This window comes from Oncorhynchus gorbuscha, linkage group LG03, assembly GCF_021184085.1.
Source record: "Oncorhynchus gorbuscha isolate QuinsamMale2020 ecotype Even-year linkage group LG03, OgorEven_v1.0, whole genome shotgun sequence".
Lineage (NCBI taxonomy): Eukaryota > Metazoa > Chordata > Actinopteri > Salmoniformes > Salmonidae > Oncorhynchus > Oncorhynchus gorbuscha.
In genome coordinates, this window is record NC_060175.1 from 54,254,727 (window position 1) to 54,278,102 (window position 23,376).

The 23,376-nt window shown below is 43.0% G+C and overlaps 1 protein-coding gene across 1 annotated transcript; it reads right to left on the reverse strand.

Annotated features, from left to right (window-relative positions):
* Positions 1 to 1,929: 1,929 nt before the first annotated feature.
* Positions 1,930 to 21,932, reverse strand: LOC124031573 (macrophage-stimulating protein receptor-like). Its single transcript, XM_046342984.1, has 21 exons — positions 21,753 to 21,932; positions 16,956 to 18,271; positions 9,602 to 9,778; positions 9,151 to 9,273; positions 8,480 to 8,650; positions 8,095 to 8,258; positions 7,832 to 7,967; positions 7,604 to 7,740; positions 7,251 to 7,430; positions 6,690 to 6,786; positions 6,324 to 6,542; positions 5,865 to 6,011; positions 5,058 to 5,214; positions 4,723 to 4,812; positions 4,423 to 4,623; positions 4,071 to 4,157; positions 3,774 to 3,955; positions 3,538 to 3,647; positions 3,260 to 3,425; positions 2,912 to 3,048; positions 1,930 to 2,722 (listed from the first exon to the last, which is right to left on the reverse strand). Exons 2-21 carry the CDS (start codon positions 18,165 to 18,167, stop codon positions 2,491 to 2,493), a joined length of 4,125 nt encoding a protein of 1,374 aa, XP_046198940.1. The 5' UTR covers positions 18,168 to 18,271; positions 21,753 to 21,932; the 3' UTR covers positions 1,930 to 2,490.
* Positions 21,933 to 23,376: the final 1,444 nt, after the last annotated feature.

A 23,376-nucleotide genomic window follows, 5' to 3' on the forward strand; every position in this document is an offset into this window, starting at 1 on the left:
ACAGAGCCTGGGCACAAACCCAGAGTCTCTGGTGGCACAGCTAGCACTGCGATACAGTGACCTGGACTACTACGCCAGCCGGGAGGCCTATTTAACCATGTTTTGACGCTATACAGTGACAGTGTTTCTTTACGATTACATTGTTTACAAACAGTAGAGTAAAACTATCTATTATGGGTTCTGAAGGGGCATAAAAGTTGATCTAAGCTTATTAGGCATTTTTGATGATATTTTGGAAAAGTGAAGGTGTTTACTTGTTAATTTAAAAATACACAAATGGATGTACCATTTGCAGATTGCCCCTTTAAAGGGACATTTTGTATCTACTTACCCGGAGTCAGATTAATTTATGGGTACCAATTTTATGTCTCTGTGCCAAGTATGAAGGAAGTAAGAAGTACAGTGGGGAGAACAAGTATTTGATACACTGCCAATTTTGCAGGTTTTCCCTACTACCTAGCATGTAGAGGTCTGTATTTTTTATCATAGGTACACTTCAACTGTGAGAGACGAAATCTAAAACAAAAATCCAGAAAATCACATTGTATGATTTTTAAGTAATTAATTTGCATTTTATTGCATGACATAAGTATTTGATACATCAGAAAAGCAGAATTTAATATTTGGTACAGAAACCTTTGTTTGCAATTACAGAGATCATATGTTTCCTGGAGTTCTTGACCGGGTTTGCACACACTGCAGCAGGGATTTTGGCCCACTCCTCCATACAGACCTTCTCCAGATCCTTCAGGTTTCGGGGCTGTCGCTGGGCAATACGGATTTTCAGCTCCCTCCAAAGATTTTCTATTGGGTTCAGGTCTGGAGACTGGCTAGGCCACCCCAGGACCTTGAGATGCTTCTTACAGAGCCACTCCTTAGATGCCTTGGCTGTGTTTTTTGCGATACATGACCCCATCCATCCTCCCCTCAATACGAAGCTGGCTTGAGCAGGGGGCCTTGCGTGCGCTACAGGGTTTTAATCCATGATGGCGTAGTGTGTTACTAGTGGTTTTCTTTGAGACTGTGGTCCCAGCTCTCTTCAGGTTATTGACCAGGTCCTGCCGTATAGTTCTGGGTGGATCCCTCACCTTCCTCATGATCTTTGATGCCCCATGAGGTGAGATCTTGCATGGAGCCCCAGACCGAGGCTGATTGACCGTCATCTTGAACTTCTTCCATTTTCTAATAATTGCATCAACAGTTGTTGCCTTCTCATCAAGATGCTTGCCCATCCCAGCCTTGTGCAGGTCGACAATTTTATCCCTGATATCCTTACACAGCTCTCTGGTCTTGGCCATTGTGGAGAGGTTGGAGTTTGATTGAGTGTGTGGACAGTTGTCTTTTATATAGGTAACAAGTTCAAACAGGTGCAGTTAATACAGGTAATGAGTGGAGAACAGGAGGGATCCTTAAAGAAAAACTAACAGGTTTGTGAGAGGCGTAATTCTTACTGGTTCGTAGGTGATCAAATACTAATGTCATGCAATAAAATGCTAATTTAATTACTTAAAAATCATACAATGTGATTTTCTGAATTTTTGTTTTAGATTCCGTCTCTCACAGTTGAAGTGTACCTATGATAAAAATGACAGACCTCTACATGCTTTGTCAATAGGAAAACCTGCAAAATCGGCAGTGTATCAAATACTTGTTCTCCCCACTGTAGTTTCGCAAGCCAATTCTAACTATCTTTAGCGCAATGACTGGAAGTCTATGTGTATCTACTAGAATGCTAACAGATAACCATAGACAAAGCTAGTTTGGTTCACTGAAATATCCTCTCAGAAGTATCAATGAGAATGACCAGTTCAGTCAATGGCCACATTCAGAACCATACATCAAATGACCATCAACACAAATGACCATCTCTAAGGCATATCTTTGGATGCCAGCAAAAAAAGTGAGAAAAATATGACGTGTGACAATCCATCTGATTTAACAGGACATGTTCAAATCACAGTCCTTAGTTATTATTACACAAAAACACATTTCAGACATACAGTATACTGTACATTCAGTTGTTCATATTTACAGCTGTGTTTCAGAAATGGAGAAGGTTCACTTGGTGTCCCATTATAAATACAATTTCTTCACCTGAAAATCGTCCTTAAAAAAAACACACAAGTGCATTGAAAGTACAGACAAATATGATATAGTCATAATTTGTGTACTCACAAGGAAGGGGAAACTACATTGAAATTCAGTGTCAATGCTCACACAAGTCAACACATTTCACAAGGTCTTCTTAGACAATCATCAATATTCTATTCCTTGTCAATCCAGTCTCGAGTAACAGAAGTGAAAAATGATTTCTGTGTACTAATATTGCGTGGTGGATGGGAATAGGGGGAGCCCTCCATCTACGGTGAATGGTCATGCCCCCATCCGTGCCCTCTGACCACGCCCTACTGTCCTGGTCTGGTTTGGTCCAGTAAATTCTGGTATGGTATGGACCTGTCAGTTCTGTTGACCCCTGAGGCTCTGTGGTCCTCAGCTGGACACAACGCTGTCTGAGTCAGATCCAGAGGCTTCAGCCTCATCAGCAGAGGTGGTAAGGCCAGGGTAAGGCCGTGGCTGGTCCAGGTTGACGTAGGTCACCTTCAGGCTGATGTAGTGCTCTCCCTCCAGGCAGGACAAGATCTCTAGCACCTCCTGGCCCAGCGTGTGGAAGTCAGGCCTGAGCTCTGGCTCCGGGTCCCAGCACTCCAGCATGATGGAGTACCTGTAGAGAAACAACAGCATAGAACAATGACAACAGCTGTCAACAACCATGACCGAGTTCCTAATGCAACAACAACAGCTATAAACGACTGTGATAGAATAGCTGTTGATCAGGAACGGGAAACTTTGATTGGGGTGATCCGCATGCCGCCGGTTGCCCGTTAAAATTATCTGACACTAGATCACTTACAAAGCATCAGGGCAGAACTGTGGTTGGTGCAGCCTGCGTCCCTTTAATAGAAAGTGAGTGATGTCGTAGGGGTCCACTTCAGGATAGGGGCTCGCTCCTCTGGTCAACAGCTCCCACATCAGGACCCCAAATGACCACTGTGAAGACAAGGGATAAAAGAGCTAGAAAACATTTACAGGAACTGGATCTCGAGCAAGTCCTGGACCAGGTTCATTTAGCAGAAGCTCTTATCCAGAGCGACTTGCAGTAGTGAGTGCATCCGTTTTCATACTTTTTTTGTACTTTAAGACAGCTAGCTACAGTATTCAATGGCTATAAGAAAATTGAAATCGAGTCATAATCCCTCACCACGTCTGACTTAGTGGTGAACTTCTGTGTCTGCAGGCTCTCTATGGCCATCCACTTGACTGGCAGCTTGGCCTTCCTGTGGTCCTGGATGCTGTAGTACTCCTTGTCAAACACATCTCTGGCCATTCCAAAATCTGCCACCTTCACCGTAAACGTTTCATCAAGCCTAAAGAGACCATAGATAATAGACAGACTTTTGTCGATGGCACAGCCAGGTACTGGATTGAGAAATAGCAGACACAAAACATTAACGAGTGATAGAGCTGCCCTGCACTTACATGCAGTTTCGAGCTGCCAGGTCTCTGTGTACAAACTTCTTCTGGGCCAGGTACTCCATCCCTTTGGCAACCTGTAGCCCAAAGCCAATCAGGTCTTTCACTGTTGGATTCTGGAGGAAGAGAGGTGACACAGGAGTCATTCGTGAACAATATAAACGTATATTCGCTCTGACGAACTGACTAGTGGCTACACTTTGTTATTATGAAGTATGAGGAAGAGTCGGCCTTTAACATACCCTCCTTTCACAGAGTATGAAGTGGCGCAGGTCTCCATGTTTCATATAGGGCAGCACCACCAGGGGGAGCCCCTCCTGAGGCAGCAGGATACCCAGCAGGGAGAGAACATTGGTGTGGTGGAACTCCTTCATCAGGATGCCCTCTCTCAGAAACTGCTCCACCTCCTCCAGGTCTGTGATCCCTGAGAGAGGGAGAATTGAACTATGTGTACCAAGCAGGACATACACCACAGATGACTGGCACAGTTGTTTATGGCATGAGAGCTCAGTCCAACAAAATGAGAAGAATCCACATACTGTTCAATGACTTAACAGCACAGTGGATTAACTGTTCTTGGTTATTGTTGTCTGTCAGGTAGCCGTGGTACACAGTCCCAAAATGACCTGAATAACGACAAAATAACATCCGTGTTTTGGGGGATATGGCGCTAGTCTAGTTACATACTTTAAACTTAAACAAAGAAAAAAGAATGAACAGGTAAATGAGTGGAAACAGAAATAGATGGATTCTAATGAAGATGACGGCCAGACCCATTTTGCTTTTCTTAGTCGGTATCTGAGGAGGTCCCGATCTGTTTGGCATGACAATGACCATAGGAGTTGGCAAGACAGCACAAACAGATCTTGGAACGGGCTATCCAGACCATACCTTTGCCGATGATCTGGTTGTGGTGAACCTTGAGCCTGTTGGCTGGGATCAGGACGTCTTTGACCTCCTCCAGGAGCTCAGGTCTCAGGGTGTCCAATGAGATCAGAGGTGTGGCTGAGGGGTCAAAGGTGGCAGCGTAGAGCAGGCTATGTAAGGCTATCCCTCCTGAGCCTGTCCTTTGGCTGACCTGGTTGGACCATTCTGGAGTACAGAGGGGACACGGCAAGAGAAACCATTGATTCATTGATATGAATCACAAGATTAATGAACCATAACAAATGTTCACTCCAAGGATCTCACCTTGTCGATAGTCACCTGTGGGGGATTGGTCAGGGTTGCTGCTTATCCGACTGCGGACAAACATCCTTGCTAAACCAGTGTCTACTTTGGCTGAAATGTTTTCATCAACATAATGAATTACATTGCCTTATACAGTACATACTCAAAAACTTTAGATACCTAGCAGAAAATATGAAATGTCTTAAATGCACACATGGTAAGTTATTGCTTACATGACGACAATTGTTAAAGGCATAAAAATGTACGTCTGTCTAACCCGTGCTATCATTTAAGAGTACTGGTAGATGGAAGTACATCTTCTTGTAGCGTATTCCACACACAGTAACGGTTCTCACCTTTCTTCTTCCTCCTCACATGTTTCATGGTGATGAAGGCCATGGCAGCACCAACACACAACGCAATGACAATTCCAAACATGATAAACACTATGTTGGTGGTGTTGTTGACGAAGACCACCGTGCCCACCTCATAGGCACGCCCATTCACAGACACCTAGGACAAAAGAACAGGATATTACTCACACCTTATTCGGGGATCAGTTTGATTATCACTTTAATTTAAGGACCAGTTTACTAATGGATTGATGGTTTGCTTTCAAGGTTAGGGTCAATTCCATAAGTAAACAGAAATTCAAATATCCATGTCTGTTAGCTCGCACGATTCTTGCCATTCTCCTTCGACCTCTCTCATCAACGAGCTCTTTTGTCCACAGGACTGCCGCTGACTGAACGTTTTTTTTTTGTTTGTCGCACCATTCGCTGGAAACCCTAGACTCAGGAGGGCGGCTGTTTTTGAGATACTGGAACCGGAGCGCCTAGCACCGACGATCATATCCCGCTCAAAGTCACTTAGGTCACTCGTTTTGCCCATTCTAACATTCAATTGAACAGTAACTGAATGCCTCAATGTCTGTCTGCCTGCTTTATATAGGAAGCTACGGCCACGTGACTCACTCACCTAATAAACTGGCCTCTGAGTGTATATGGGAGTAGTTTAGTGCCCCAAAACAGGGTTATATGGGTAAAGCACACATATATTTTTTTAAAATAATTACCTGACCTTTCTTAAGTCTCTCAGTCCCCTCCCCCCCCTTAGACAATTAAGGATTAAGTTCAATTGAGTTAACCATTACAGTAGCTCACCATGACAGGCGAACCTTCCCTGGGGATGATGAGCTCCTTGGGGATCCTGCAGGTCAGTTCGTTGTCCAGCACTTGGACTCCGCAGTCCACACCTCCGATGGTCATTATGATCTCCATGCAGAGGCTCACCATGCTTAGCTTGTTGTGCTGCAGAACATGGGAAAACACTTCATGAGGAATTGGAGCTTGAATATTGCTGGTTGAAATGACATCTTTAAAACCACGGTTTCAGTTGTAAACTGGTTGCAATGAAGTCATTTCAACCAGCTTTGCCCACTGGTACCTACGAAATCAACTACTCACACTACTTCTACAACAACAATTGTGGTTAGATTTACCCATCAACCAATTGGTTAATCTAGAGTTAATGTAATGGTTGAAAACAATGATGATTGATTGACTGACTACGTAACTGGCTCTCTTCAAAGCTGAGTCCTGTGTGTATGATGGTGAACGTACATGCAGTGAAACCTCAGTCTGTCCAGGGCTCAGGCTCAGTACGTTGCCTTCATACTCAAAGGGGGTGATGCTGGCGTCTGGTTGGTATTCAAAGTTCTTCTTCACCAGATTGATGGCCCCGTCCATGCTGATATTAATAAAGCCCTTGTCTGTCTCGTTTCTGGGGAAGACGGGGGCAAAGCACTCCATGTGCGTGGGGGTTGCTGTGCCGTTGCAGACCTGCGGTATGTTCGACACATCAAATAGTGTCAATAACAGTACTCTGGGGTCATTTAATCAAATAAAATCAAAGACTGGCATTTAATGGATATTACCCCATCATAGGCTTATGAAGCCCAGAGTTGTGATCCCTGCCGGATAACTTACACGCTGCAGAGACTTCTTCAGTTTGTTGGATTTGTAGTGGATGACAGTGTTGTACGCAGAGTCCAGATTTTTGCCTTTGATGATGATCTTGGATCCACTTAATCACAGGATTGAACAAGGAGGAAAACAAACACATAGAGACTCGGTGTTAGAGGTCAACGCTGCTGACTGTAGAAACCAGCACTATTTGCACTATTTGAATAAACCTCTATTATTATTCAAATGGTTGTGCCAGTTTCTGAAATGTGACCCAGAAAAGGCACAGCATTGTTACACAACAGGTCTTAGCTTGTTTATTTCTTTTGGCTAATCACATCCTCACTTAGGTTAACCTCATTGCGTCTAGAGATTGCACATTTCCTGCACAGCCTGTTTTCCCTCAGCTAAATGTGTAGGCACTGCCCGGAATAGATTTGACTTATCACCGTCTTCTTGGTCCGCATCAGCTGTGTGCAATTAACTGTTTTCTACAGTCCTATATAGCACATTTTCAGGTCAGTCAGCTAGGCCCAGATGCACACAGATGATGCCTAGTGGCTAGTATCCATTTGTATGGCCTACCTTCGGAAGCTGCAGGCAGGCCGTATCTCAGTGATCACAGGGTTGCTCTTGTAGTGGAACATCTTGTTAGTGGACACCTGGGATTGGTCAATGACAACCCTCACGGGCACCTTCTTCAATGCTGCCACACCTTTAGACCGGCAGACTATGGAGGACGTGGTCCCCGTACCCTTAGAGATGCTGACAGAGACCCAGTAAGACAATAACATAATATTATGGACACTGATATAGATCTAGACAGAAACAGTAAAAGTCATATGTACTATAAAAAGACACAGGTTCGACAGTTACAATGAGACACCCAGGCTGAGAGAGCAAATTGCACAGCTGAAACGGTAGATGCCCATAATTACCTCTTGATGGGGCAGTCCTGGTCTCCTATAGAGACAGTCTTAATCATCCCAGCATTCAAGTGAGGCCCTGTCAGTGTGACCAAAGTCCCCCCTACCTGAGGCCCGTAGTCAGGCATGATTTCTGTGATACTTGGCTCCTGGATAGAATTGTAGACATTAGAGTGGATGAAATACATTGTTTTGAATAAAAGGTTGTGTCAACAGTCAAACAAATGTAATCCTCCTCACCACAAAAGTGAACCCGGTAATTTGAGCCTGCCCTTGGATTGAGTAGCATCCCTCCACCTTCCCCTCATGCACTTCCACAGTGATGTTGAGATCCTGGTATGGGCCTGTAACATTAGGGTGAATGCTACACACCAGCCTAGGAGTGGTCAGGGTGAAAGATCAGTGTTGACTGCAGCCTCAATAATAACAAAACTATGAGGTCATTTTTGACAGAGTTGATTTGAAGCTTGGATGTCTCCATGCATTCTGTGTCTGTTACTTACTGTGTGCTGTTGCTCTTCTCGGACAGTACAGTGCAGGGGGTCTCTCCCACCCTCACCAGGTGTGTCTCCTTGCTGATGATGGCTGGTCTTATAGGAGACTGGAACTCCCAGCCACACAGCTTAAGCTCTGTCTCGCCATTAGGGGGAGCTGTCTTAGGGAAAAACTGAATCCCCCCATACAATACGATCAGAAAAACATGATGCAGTTGACATTTCCTCAAATGCTTTACACATTTTCTTCAAATGCTCAACTACTCACTTTCAAATATTCTATTAACAATGTATCGGTTTCTTCGACCCATGTGGTGGTCGTTGTTCTGACATTTATAACAGAGGATCAGTTTAAAAAGAACCACTCCTTACTCCGGACCCCAAGCAGTGTTACCTCTGTGATGAAGGGATGACAGGACTCATTCTTCCACTGGGCGGGGCACTCCTCCTGCCTGGAGCACACCGCCGAGCACCAGCCACACCCTGTAAACCTGGGCGCCGCCAGGCATGTGGAGCAGGTTAGAAAGTGTTTACATCCGGGCCCTTTAGGAGACACACTGAACATCTGTTACAAAGAAAGAGGAAGAGAGCGAGGTGAAGAGAGGGGGAGAGAGGGAAGAGAGAGGGGGAAGAGAGGAAGAGAGAGAGGTGAAGAGAGGGGGAGAGAGGGAAGAGAGAGGGGAAGAGAGCAAGAGAGAGAGAGGTGAAGAGGGAGGGAGAGAGGGAAGAGAGAGGGGGAAGAGAGGAAGAGAGAGAGGTGAAGAGAGGGGGAGAGAGGGAAGAGAGAGGGGGAAGAGAGGAAGAGAGAGAGGTGAAGAGAGGGGGAGAGAGGGAAGAGAGAGGGGGAAGAGAGGAAGAGAGAGAGGTGAAGAGAGGGGGAGAGAGGGAAGAGAGAGGGGAAGAGAGGAAGAGAGAGAGGTGAAGAGAGGGGGAGAGAGGGAAGAGAGAAAAGAAAGGGAGCGGGAAATAAATTGTTACAGTGTATTCTCTGCCTTTAGAAATCAAAAGTAAAACAAATAAGCAAAGTGGGGGTAATGAGCACTTATGACTGAATAGAAAAGGCACCTTATTTCCAACCACGAAGAGCAAGGACTCGTCGGATTGCACAGCAGCTTTCCTGGACACTTCTGTTTCCTCACCCAGGGAATAGTTGGCAAAGATGATGGGACTTGACCTCCTCAGGATGAGCTACAACAGTCAAAGACACTACAGTTATATCCCTGAGCCATGGCAGACCTGTGAAAGGAATGGATTTATAATATGTTCTACTTAGGTTGGTTAACGTGCTGAGAGAGCTAATGATCTTCATTGGAAAAAAACTGATTGTATATATGGAGGAAAGACAGTCATGCACATGGTACAATTGTTTTAATACAGCTCAATCTACCACCACTTTTACTGAATCTGAATTCATGAAATAGACACTGTAAATTCATATTCTCCTACTAGACACCTCAGTGACTTTTTACTGTACTGCAACACAAACACACTAAACACACAGACACAGTGAGTGTACCTGCAGCAGCCTGCCGTCCTTTGTGCCAATGTGTGCCACAGTGTTGTCCCCGATGATGGTAACCAACACTGAGGTGAGCAGGACGTTGTTCATGTACCTGTTGAAGAGGTCCACCCTGTAGTAGGGTTTAGACACTAGGGTGGGACTTTCCCTGCACGTGGCATTGTTCTCTGAGCTCTGCACAGACACAACACACATAGAGACAACAACATTACTCATACTGACTGACTGACTACTCCGACATGAGTACTCATTTCACACAATTTCCACTTCCCTTTTTAGATTGGTTGATTAAAATGGTGAATACACTGATTTATTTTACATGACATAGTTTTTCTATTTTTTAAATTTTGCCTTTATTTAACTAGGCAAGTCAGTTAAGAACAAATTCTTATTTACAATGACGGCCTTCCCCGGCAAAACCCTAAAGACGCTAGGCCAAATGTGCGCCACCCTATGGGATGCCCAATCACAGCCACTTGTGATACAGCCTGGAATCGAACCAGGGTCTGTAGTGACACTTCAAGCACTGCGATGCAGTGCCTTAGACCACTGCGCCACTCAGGATCCCACTTTGCCTATATTGGTTGTTTGTCATATTCTCCATTAAACTGCAATAAGTTAATCTGATTTGTTTTTGTAGTGTCCTGAACACACCCTCCGTCACACACCCTCCGTCACACACCCTCCGTCACACACACACACACACACACACACACACACACACACACACACACACACACACACACACACACACACACACACACACACACACACACACACACACACACACACACACACACACACACACACACACACACACAGAGGAAGAGGCGAGGGGAATCTTCCACTGTGAGGGAGGATGTACCCCAGCCCTGGCTCCTCCAGCCCTCACCCCTGTAACAGAGCATAGCTCTAACAACCCTGACACGTAAAGGAAAACGGCTATAAAACAGTAGTGAACCATGGCTTCAAACTGTGAAAGTAGAAGGACTCAAACCGCTATCTTCATGTAGCAAAACCAAGAAAAGTAGTGCACCTAACCTAAGATGTGGAGGGTGGTTGAATGTAAACCCAATGTAATCGTTGCGATACACAGAATGTATTTCAAAACAGAATTGAAGTACCTTGAAACACCAAAAGTAGTTCTTCAACCTGAATATTGGTGTTTTTAAGAGTGTTGTGAAACAATAGATAACAATAGTTTTTCCAACTCTCCCACGTGAACTTGACCAAATTCAAAACAGCAATCCTTCTCAATCATTATCTACTGTTGTTTTTCCACTTTACTAGTGAAATAGTAATTGAAATGATTGCCAATATTGAAAAGTGTTGTTATAAATTACCCATCAACTTCGATGAACGATGGAGATGAATTGGGGTTTCTGCCCATGATATCATATAAGGTACTCTGGTCTTTTCCCATTGTGTTTTATGCAATTTATCTTGATTTGGTAATGTAATTTCTTATTCTTTTTTAAAGTTTAGTCACAACTAGGGCTGTTATCGTGACCGAATTACCGCCACACCGGCGGTCACAAGTCCAAATTCTATGTGACCATTTAGTCACGGTAACTAGGCTTTTTCAAGCTCTGATCCTGCTGATGCTCATTAGTAGCCTACCAAACTTTCTAAGTGCCTAGTACTCAGCACTCTATTGTCCCTCTAATCACTCTGACATCAATGCAAACATAATAGAAAATCTAATCCAATACTTCATGAGAGGCCATGAGCTCATGTCAAGCAACATTTCTATATAGGCTATAGCTCAGTTGGTAGAATTGCTTGAGAACACAGAATGTTCTGAGTCGCTTTGGATAAAAGCGTCTGCTAAATGGCATATATTATTATTATTATTAACACAGAGTTCTGACGGCCTCTACTAAAAGGAGGAGGTTCCAATCAGCTTTCTATAGGCTTACAATATTTATTTCTCAACTTTCATAATATTAAGCACATTATTTCGCTTTACAACAGGAGTATAGCCTGCCTGGCATGAAAATGAATAATGAGAAAAGCGTCCTCCATCCGCTATTTAAGTGCATTAGATGACATGTATTTTTGTTCCACTTCCCCTGTATTGAGACGGGTGTATGATAATGGTCCATTCTAAATCCAAATTCACACATATATTATTTAGCATACGTAAAGACAACAAACATTAAATGAAGAATAGCCTAATGGATGACAATATTAGCCTATCCCTTGTGAATGATATATTATCACTTTTTCAAATCGTAGTCACACACCTCATGTAGCCTAGCCAATATGCCTATATGTTTTGATAAGGATTATATCACAACTAAAAAAAACATAGCAGAGCTCAAGCCTTTCAAGCAACTTTTTTTTAAATCATCATCATTAGAGTCGCATCATGCTGTCTTAAGAGTGTATAACAAATAGCCCAACTTTTGTAAAGTTGCATAAATAACTCTAAATTAAACATTTAGGAGGACCTGTTTCTATGTTAACAGTTCAACACAGAATAGCCTCATGTCCCTCAAATCGTTAGGATGAAATATCCTTTCTATTTTATTTAGTTATGTTCAATTGTATTCTTCATACTATAAAATAATTTAAAATAATGCCACGGAATTCTAAGAAAATCTGCTTAATGAACTAGTGTCGCCCACAGCCATATGGCACAGCCAGATCAGGGCCTAACATAAGGACAACTCAGAGTATGGTATTCTGTTCTTCTGAAATAGACTACATTTTCTTCATATCATGCTTCTTTAGACCTGTCTAAAATAAATCATGAATTTATTGTGATGGTGTAGGCTATACTAAATGGATTCGTTAGACTTTTTAAAATGTAGATGTCCCAAAGGTCTCCTTTCAGTGGCTTGTAGACTATACATGGAAGTCAGGAGATGCTAAATGTGTTTATGTAAAATAACGGTCAATTTACCGTGAGACCGGCAGTTATTTGTTTGACAATAACCGGCTGACAAAATGTCATGAGAGAGAGGGACGCCACAGCCCTAGTCACAACATTTCTCAATGTATAGTGTGTCAACCAATCAGCTGTGCAGCCTGACTTGTTAGCCATCACTTTTGCATAATTTATTTGAACCATACACTTTTTCAATTCATCATCAGTCCAGAGGACTCTAACAGTTCTCACCGTTCATTTCTTAACAGGTGCATGCTTGTCAACAATTGTCATGTCATTTAAATACTTCCAGTGCTGCATCTGGATTCACTTAATGATACACATCAGACCAACACATTTTTTTTTTTAAATACATATTTAACAAAAGTGTCCTGAGGAATTTTTTTCTTCATCATCTCTGATAAATTAATTTAGGTCCACTTTGGCTTTCCTTGTTATTGCCACAATGTTACAGTCACTACAGCCAATGGGACCAGATATTGCTTTGGAGCAAAGCTCCTCAGCATTAGTGAAGATATGATCCATGCATGTGGAGGTCACAGATCCAACACTACTGGTATCCACTCTAGTTGTTTGAGTGATAACCTATTACAGCCATTAGTCCCAGTTAGAAGCTTCCACCTGAGAGGACAGCTAGTTGCTAACCAGTCACTGTTAATAATAATAATAATAATATATGCCATTTGGCAGACGCTTTTATCCAAAGCGACTTACAGTCATGTGTGCATACATTCTACGTATGGGTGGTCCCGGGAATCGAACCCACTACCCTGGCGTTACAAGCGCCATGCTCTACCAACTGAGCTACAGAAGGACCACATTTTGTTGCATGATTTTGCATGATTTTGTTGCATGACATAAGTATTTGATACATCAAATACATTTGATACATCAAATTTGATACATCAGAAAAGCAGAACTTAATATTTGGTACAAAAATCTTTGTTTGCAATTACACAGATCATATGTTTCCTGTAGTTCTTGATCAGGTTTGCATACACTGCAGCAGGGATTTTGGCCCACTCCTCCATACAGACCTTCTCCAGATCCTTGAGGTTTCGGGGCTGTCGCTGGGCAATACGGACTTTCAGCTCCCTCCAAAGATTTTCTATTGGGTTCAGGTCTGGAGACTGGCAAGGCCACTCCAGGAACTTGAGATGCTTCTTACAGAGCCACTCCTTAGTTGCTCTGGCTGTGTGTTTCGGGTCGTTGTCATGCTGGAAGACCCAGCCACGACCCATCTTCAATGCTCTTACTGAGGGAAGGAGGTTGTTGGCCAAGATCTCACGATACATGGCCCCATCCATCCTCCCTTCAATACGATGCAGTCGTCCTGTCCCCTTTGCAGAAAAGCATCCCCAAAGAATGATGTTTCCACCTCCATGCTTCACAGTTGGGATGGTGTTCTTGGGGTTGTACTCATCCTTCTTCTTCCTCCAAACACAGCAAGTGGAGTTCAGACCAAAAAGCTCTATTTTTGTCTCATCAGACCACATGACCTTCTCCCATTCCTCCTCTGGATCATCCAGATGGTCATTGGCAAACTTCAGACGGGCCTGGACATGCGCTGGCTTGAGCAGGGGGACCTTGCGTGTGCTGCAGGATTTTAATCCATGATGGCATAGTGTGTTACTAATGGTTTTCTTTGAGACTGTGGTCCCAGCTCTCTTCAGGTCATTGACCAGGTCCTGCCGTGTAGTTCTGAGCTGATCCCTCACCTTCCTCATGATCATTGATGCCCCACGAGGTGAGATCTTGCATGGAGCCCCAGACCGAGGCTGATTGACCGTCATCTTGAACTTCTTCCATTTTCTAATAATTGTGCCAACAGTTGTTGCCTTCTCACCAAGCTGCTTGCCTATTGTCCTGTAGCCCATCCCAGCCTTGTGCAGGTCTACAATTTTAACACTGATGTCCTTACACAGCTCTCTGGTCTTGGCCATTGTGGAGAGGTTGGAATCTGTTTGATTGAGTGTGTGGACAGGTGTCTTTTGTACAGGTAACGAGTTGAAACAGGTGCAGTTAATACAGGTAATGAGTGGAGAACAGGAGAGCTTCTTGAAGAGAAACTAACAGGTCTGTGAGAGACGGAATTCTTACTGGTTGGTAGGTGATCAAATACTTATGTCATGCAATAAAATGCAAGTTAATTACTTAAAAATCATACAATGTGATTTTCTGGATTTTTGTTTTAGATTCCGTCTCCCACAGTTGAAGTGTACCTATGATAAAAATGACAGATCTCTACATGCTTTGAAAATAGGAAAGCCTGCAAAATTGGCAGTGTATCAAATACTTGTTCTCCCCACTGTATATATAAAGCCTTTTCTTGTGTAGCTTATCAGAGATGGACATACTTTTGAAAAGAACAAAAAAAGCAATAGACAAAAAAAAAACACTGCTCCGCATGGGGACTGTTGTTGCTAAACACATTGCTCTGGATGCTTTTGTAGCTTTAATCAGGCTTACACAAGAGAATGAGTTCATTAAGTGCCTATGTATATCCCAAAGGTGGGACAATTACCACATTGTTATAATATTTAAATAATTTAAATAATGTTATACTGTTATTTTTTATATTAAAACGTGCAATGTGCAAAAATATAGATTTTTCTTAATTTTCAGTTTATAAACTTAACATGATGAAAAGGAATGAGATTTACTCTCACGGGCCAAAAATAACTCTGAAACCAAAAGGCCACGTTTTTGGATTACACAATTTTACAATTTTCTTAACATTTAATCATTCAATTTTTCTATTCACTTTTATGCTGAGTTGACCCAGCAGATGGGTATTTTTATGTAATCCTTAGGTTATTTTCAGGAGGCGTGGCCTATTGGGTGTGTGGCTTCCAGATAGGTATTTCTGGCCACTTCTTCATGTTTGTGCACTGCAAATGTACCTTTCCCTTCAATATTTTTGCACATTACATAATTTAATAGAAAAAACATGAATAACATTATTTCAACAGCAAAACAAAGTGGTAACTATCCCAACACTGGCATACGCATAGGCCCTTGATGAAATAAACTTGTGTAATCGACATTGAGATACAAAAGTGTCAGTGCTCAACTTTAACTTGTGTTGACAATATAACAGAACAGATGAAGTGGAATCAAATGTACTCTCACAGTTGGTCAAATATAACAATCTGAAAGTAACTCCCCTACTAAGCCATGCCTTCAGTCTTCTGATCTAACACGGTGGATCATAGCTCAAGTGACCCAACTGGCTGGGTCAAAAATAACCCAACTTGTGTTCTGTCCACTTTTTACCCAGCACTGGGTCATTTTTAACCCAGCATTTTTGTTGAGTACTCATACAAATACTATAATCAATTGAAATCTTTAACATTGACAATATGGCTGGCTGTTTAACTTTTGTAACAGTGTACTTTATTGACTTAAACACTAATGACAGTACTGACGAACGACAGCAGACAACTCATGGCGTCATCCACTTAAAACACCTCAGAGATGGAATAAGTGGAGTATCCCTTCCTGTAAACAGTAACCCTACAAACACTGTTCTTCCTCTATTGGTTGAGTCAGACAGTAAAATGCTTTGAAGTGACACAGCTACTTTAAATGGAGGCCATTCCCTGCTCCTTGCTCTTTCCGGTGCTCGCTCTCCCTGTGTCTGGTGTGCCTGTTTCCATGCACTCATACAAAACTTGTAGGAGACAGGCGCAGAGATACACTCCCTCCCCCTTCACATTCCGTCTCTTTATCAACACCATTTATAACCTCTGAGTTGACACACCGTACCTGCAGGTGTATACATCGTTCTATGAGCTCATAGTTTACGAGTCACCACACCTTAACAGCGGATATTACACAGCCAAACACATTTCTTTCTTTTTTTAAATGAATACAGTTTTTTGAATGCAGCTGCTGTCTATTTGTCCAACTATCCATACACTACATTTCCAATTCATCTTCTTCAAAGTAATAATTAATGTCACACTTTAACCTAGTCGTAGTCATAATATTATTAAACTGTTTCATTTGTTTTTCTCAAACATAGGGCATCATACAATAGGTCAAGTCTAACCTAACCTAACATAGTTAAGATTTCAGGAACAGCGATAGCAGGGCTTTCATGTACTAAGGCAGTATCAACAGTTCCGACCCTTACAATCATGGTTATTACCATGTGCTGAAACTCAACAGAGCAGAACAACAGTGTGGCAATGTGCTGGTGAGATCTGACTCATTCACCCCTCCCTCCCTCTCTTCCTCCCTGTTCTCACACACCTGACTTCCTCCTCTCATAGTACTGGGACTTCTAATAGACAATGCAATAAGAATAACCTATATCAGTCCAATGACATAGTCATTTTGGACTGTTGAATATCAATCAAACTATTACATAATCCTGTCTACCATCAGGCTTCACCAACTACCTAACTGAAGCCCTGGCAGAGCAGAAGAGAGTGGAGTAGGCCTGTCACTGACCTCATGAGGGCAGCTCTCGCAGAGCTGAAAGTGGCAGAGCCCCCTGGAAAGCTGCTCTGGGCTGGAGCTGCAGCAGTCCTCCACTCCCTCATCAATGGCCCTGTTCACGTAGTCAATTGGGAAGGCACACAGGGCTGAGTTACTGTAGGGCTTCCCAGAGTCATCTGTCACTGCAAACACCCCATAGAGAATGTCATCCTTCTCCCCCACTCCTAGCTCGTCTGCCAGCTCCTTCCCGGCCCGGCTGAAGTGGGCCGCCTGCAGCCTGTTATAAACCACGTCCTCGAACACCTTGCTCCCTGTCCTTCTCCTCCTCCGCCTGCGTTTGGACTCGAAGCGACACTCCAGCACCAGCTCACGGTACATCCACACCTCTGTGTCCTTCACCGGAAGACGGCTCAGACGCGTTTGATACAGAGAGGAGTCCAGGAAGTTCTCCCTCTGGACAGACAGAAAGTAGACATAATCCTGTGTGGAGAAGCTGTAGATGTAGTCAATCCGGTAGGAGTTCTGTAGTTGAGGGAGCACGGTCAGACCCTTCATGACCATGTCAAAGCCATCCAGGGTCGACAGCGGCCGGCGCACCGATATGGACAATCTGCCGTACCTCTGTGCCACACTCTCATTGAGTGTAGCCACTACAAAGAAATAGGTTGTGTAGCCTTGCTCCACGATGATGACCTCAGTGCCCAGGGGGCTGGCCAGGCAGTCAGGGCAGTCGGATGGTGAGTTAGCATCCTGCCTGAAGAGACATTCAGATGTAGGTGGGGTACCGTTAGAGTTAATTTCATGTAAGTAACAGACCCCATGCTGAGAGCTCCCACAGGAGTATAGAGAGGTAAGATAAGATGATGAGTCCAAGAGCAGGACCTCATTGTTCGTGTCCACTGAGTCCTCAGGATCAGCCTCAATGCCACACAGACCACAGGTCTGACACTCTGGGATGCCCACTGGGCCTGTCCTCAGCTCCCATAACTTACTGAGCCTATCACTCACTGCCTCAATGACATTCTGAGAAGCCACATAAACCTCAGGCTTGTACGGGTTGATCACTATGTTCTGGATGGGTTTAGCTGTCTGGAAGTGGGGTATTGAGTAGCTAACGTTGAAATCCACCTCCTTGCGAGGGATCCTGGGACAGGTGTACAGTCCTGAGGCTTTGAGGGTTTGTATCCACATGCATGTCACCAGGAAGGTGGCCCAGGGGACCATCGCCACTCCACACCGCACTGTTACTGCTACTGTCTGTTACCTACAGCCACGAGAACAGGAGATTTCTCCTCTCCTTCTGAACATTCTGGGGAACAGCAGAAGCTCTGTGAGGAGAGAGAGAGAGAGTTAGAGAAAGAGAGAACAGTCTGTAGCACCCAGCCTCACCCTACTAGAATCTGAAGTCAAATGTCTACTGTTTGCTGTTTGCTGATGATCAGCAAACAGCAGCACCTAGATCTTCTTCACAGATTCTGTCATACCTGGGCCCTGACATTAAATCTCAGTAAGACAGGAATAATGGTGTTCCAAAAAAGGCCCAATTGCCAGGACCACAAATACAAATTCCATATAGACACTGTTGTCCTACAGCACACGAAAAACTATACATACCTCGGCCTAAACATCAGCGCCACAGGTAACTTCAACAAAGCTGTGAACAATCTGAGAGACAAGGCAAGAAGGGCCTTCTACGCCATCAAAAGGAACATACAATTTGACATACCAATTAGGATCTGGCTAAAAACACTTGAATCAGTTATAGAACCTATTGCTCTTTATGGTTGTGAGGTCTGGGGTCAGCTCACCAACCAAGAATTCACAAATTGGGACAAACACCAAATTGAGACTCTGCATGCAGAATTCTGAAATAATATCCTCCACGTACAACGTAAAACACCAAATAACACAGGCAGAGCAGAATTAGACCGATACCCGCTAGTGATCAAAATCTAGAAAAGAGACATTCAATTCTACAACCACCTAAAAGGAAATCGATTCCCAAACATTCCATAACAAAGACATCACCTACAGAGAGATAAACCTGGAGAAGAGTCCCCTAATCAAGTTGGTCCTGGGGCTCTGTTCACAAACAGACCTCACAGAGCCCCAGGACAGCAACACAATTAGACCCAACCAAATCATGAGAAAACTCAAAGATAATTACTTGATACATTGGAAAGAATTAACAAAAAAACAGAGAACTAGAATGCTATTTGGCCTTAAACAGAGAGTAAGTACACAGTGGCAGAATACCTGACCATTGTGACTGACACAAAATTAAGGAAAGCTTTGACTATGTACAGACTTAGTGAGCATAGCCTTGATAGCGAAAGACCGCCGTAGTCAGACCTGGCTCTCAAGAGAAGACTATGAGTACACAAGAAAAGGGCAACCAGTGAAGAACAAGCACCATTGTAAATACAACCCATATTTACGTTTATTTAGTTTCCCTTTTGTATTAGAACTATTTGCATATTGTTACAATACTGTATATAGTATATAGCCATAATATGACATCTGAAATGTGCACTGTTTATTTCACTTGCTTTGGCAATGCAAACATATTCTATTTATCCTTTATTTAACTAGGCAAGAACAAATTCTTATTTACAATGACTGCCTACCCCAGCCAAACACTAACCCAGACAACACTGGGCCAATTGTGCACCCCCCTATGGGACTCCCAGTCACAGCCAGTTGTGATACAGCCTGGAATCGAACCAAGATCTGTAGTGATGCCTCTAGCGCTGTGCCTTAGACCGCAGCGCCACTCGGGAGCCCGATAATGCCCATTGAACTGAATTGAGAGACAGAGCAAACGAGAGGGAAAAAGAGAGAAAGAAAGACAGCTAGAGAGAAAAATGGAAGTGTGGGCGTGAACTAAACAGAGAACTACAGTGGCTTGATGTATTCAGCTTTTTAAACTCAGGGATAGGACATTTAATGACCAGTGAGTCACCGTTTTGTTTACTTTGCTCTCCCTACATGTGTTGTAAAAGAGACAGATAGTATTGGGTATTACTGTGGGGTGGGAAGGTTTGCTAATTCAATCGGTGGTTGAGAGAGTGTTTTTTGTACTAACATTTTAAACATGATTTCATATTTATCCAAACAGATTCGTATGCATGACTTAAATGTGTGAGTAGCAGTCCAGACGGAGTCATTCGGGTTGCGCTTTATGGGAAATGCCAACTTGTTCAAAGTTGGACAAAACAAAACATGCACCATGTTGTCATAATTGGAAATGTACTGTATTTGTCTGGCTCGTTTTTACCTCAACTAAAAAATAATACCTAACACTTTGTGTAACCCGATTGCATACGTTTCATTACATTGTCTGATATATTTCATGTAGGAAAATATCCTGTCAGAATGAAAGCGAGATTTAGTACATATTTGGTTCAATCGGTCATCCTCATGAGCCCTTCCCAGCTAGCTAGTTTATGCTGGTGAGCTGGAAACAATAGCAGCATGGGGCTAGTTAAAACTTTCTTTTTTTTTTTAATTAAAAAAAGTTAACTTGTAGTATTGGTCACCATCTGGATGTCAATTTGGGCACCAGGCGTGTCCATATCGACTCTCCCGTACGACAGAGCAGCGTACCATGCCATTTAACGTAGCTAATGTAACGACAAAACTCGTGGCGAATTACCAATGCAATGGTGTTGTTTTATGTAGTTTCTTCACGCTGGGTAGCTGTATCACATGTCATCGGACGTAACGCGGCCAATTTTTTCCCATCCCAGTGTATTTCATGTTGATTATGATAGCAGCCTATATTATAATGAAATTGTCCCACTGCATTGGTCGTAAACATTTGGATGTCACCGTGATACAGTATAACGTCGCAGCTCAATGGTGAACGTTTGCGCTGCATGCCGGCGACACAACACCACCCGGCAGAGTCCTTCACTCCCGTTTAGCGGAGCACTGCTGTTTGGAAGTAACGAGATAGGCTACACTATCACCCCATACAGAACCAATCAGTCCATATAACAGGGTGACAGCTAAAAAGCACACGGTTTCTTCTAAACAGAGGTGCAACATCCGGGAACGCTTGCGAAACAGACCGGGCCAGGGCTTGGGGTTTGAGAAGTCAATGAGACTTGACAAATTCGTCCTTAGTTGTTCATTTTCTCGAAATCGAAAGGTGCAACCTAGATTCGAGGCAATATCTTAAGTAGTTGAACATGGTGTTACTCCAACCTCGCAAAAAAAACAACTTTATATCGAATGAGTGCCTTTGATTCGACGGCCTGGGTTATGCTTAGTTCGGTTTACAGCCAACGTCGCCATGACAGGTGTGGTCGGGGATTTCTATTGGGAGTAGCCAATCTAAAAACTGTCTTTGGCTAAAGCGAGATTTAAAAACATTTTTTACAACTACGACATTTAATATATACCTTTTTTGTACAAAACATTTTTTTTAAAGAACTATTACTCCGATAAAAACGGAATGATTCTGAACACTCCCAAATCCCAATGTAGGCAGACAAGTTTCAAAAGATGAAGAATGACTGAACCGAGTCGGTTCGTCCCATCTCTCAGCTGCCTAACATATGTGATCAATTTGGGCCCCATGCGTGTCCATATAGTCCTTCCGAACGACAGAGCAGCGTGGGAATTAGTGTGAGTTGCTATTTTGCCTAATACGTCATATAAAAGTACATTATAGATGGAACAATCTCATTCCGTATGAATAGATAACAGGAGAGAAAAATACTACGTATAGCCCAACAATTTTTTTTAAAGCACTGAATTGGTGTAAAGTCATATACCAGTCAGATTGCCATTAACATTACATACCTGGCTGCATAAATTATGCCGCGCATCCAGTTTAACTGAAAAAATCTTGATTCCCAGACACAACACCAGTTGTCTAGTTGTATGTGGCACTATTATACGTTTTTCAGTTCTGTGCGAAATTATGGAGCAATTTCAGAAATTACGTGTGGGAAAAGGCAAGGTTCCTTGTACACTCCTCACATGCCCCGCCTACGGCAATGAAGTATGTACTGGTTTTGATTGCACAATCTCAGTTCTGAGGTTTCTTTTCTTTCCTATGTTTCATCCAGATTACGTTTTACTCTCATCATCTGAAGTCACTTCAAGGACAACAATTGTCACACTCATGAAAGCAAGAGATCACGCAGTCACTCTTCCGTGTAACAGGAAACCCAACATTCCCAAGTACAGTATGTCCCAAGCATTCTTGGCAGAAGGAATGCTGCTGTGGGGTAGGCCTGTCTGCATACAGTTCCCAGACATGCATTGCTAACAGAAGAAAGACCAACACATCCCAGGAAAGAATGTGCAGTCTCAAGGAACAAATATATTATTATTTACATGTCAAATAATTATAGTTATACTCACCTCAAATCAACAAGACATTCAAATAATAGCAAGATCAATTACTTCATGGTAATTGTGGACATTTAGCCACTGACTAGATTTATTAGAACCATGTACTTCTGGGGGACCAGGAACAGATGCAAAAGGCATGGGTCAATGTTGTCTTAAAGGCACTCATGTCTTGGACCCGTTTTAACTTCTTCACTTTCAAAATAAAAAAACATATCTGCCCACCATGGTGCACATAGTCAAACGTTTACTTACAGTTGAAGTCGGAAGTTTACATACACCTTACCCAAATACATTTAAACTCCTGACATTTAATCCTAGTAAAAAATCCCTGTCTTGGGACAGATAAGATCACCACTTCATTTTAAGAATGTGATATGTCAGAATAATAGGAGAGAGAATGATTTATTTCGGCTTTTATTTCTTTCATCACATTCCCAGTGGGTCAGAAGTTTACATGCACTCAATTAGTATTTGGTACCATTGCCTTTAAATTGTTTAACTTGGGTCAAACGTTTTGGGTAGCCTTCCACAAGCTTCCCACAATAATTTGGGTGAATTTTGGCCCATTCCTCCTGACAGAGCTGGTGTAACTGAGTCAGGTTTGTAGGCCTCCTTGCTCGCTCAGGTTTTTTTTTTCAGTTCTGCCCACAAATTTTCTATGGGACTGAGGTCAGGGCTTTGTGATGGCCACTCCAATACCATGACTTTGTTGTCCTTAAGCCATTTTGCCACAGCTTTGGAAGTATGCTTGGGGTCATTGTCCATTTAGAAGACCCATTTGCGGAGTGGTTGAAAAATGAGTTTTAATGACGCCAACCTAAGTGTATGTAAACTTCCGACTTCAACTGTTTGAAGCCAAAGTAGACTTTTAGGAAAAAAGGTGCTAGTAGACATCGCTGAGGGTAGTAGGGGTACTGGGGGAGCTGGTGCACCCCCTGAAAAAGCTGAATAATAATTAAAAAATACATATATTGCGCTGGGCCTTTACTATTATTAGCGGACAGGTATAGACAACTGTAGCGTGAGCAAAAACATTTTTTAAACATCTCCACTTTAGCAAGAAATA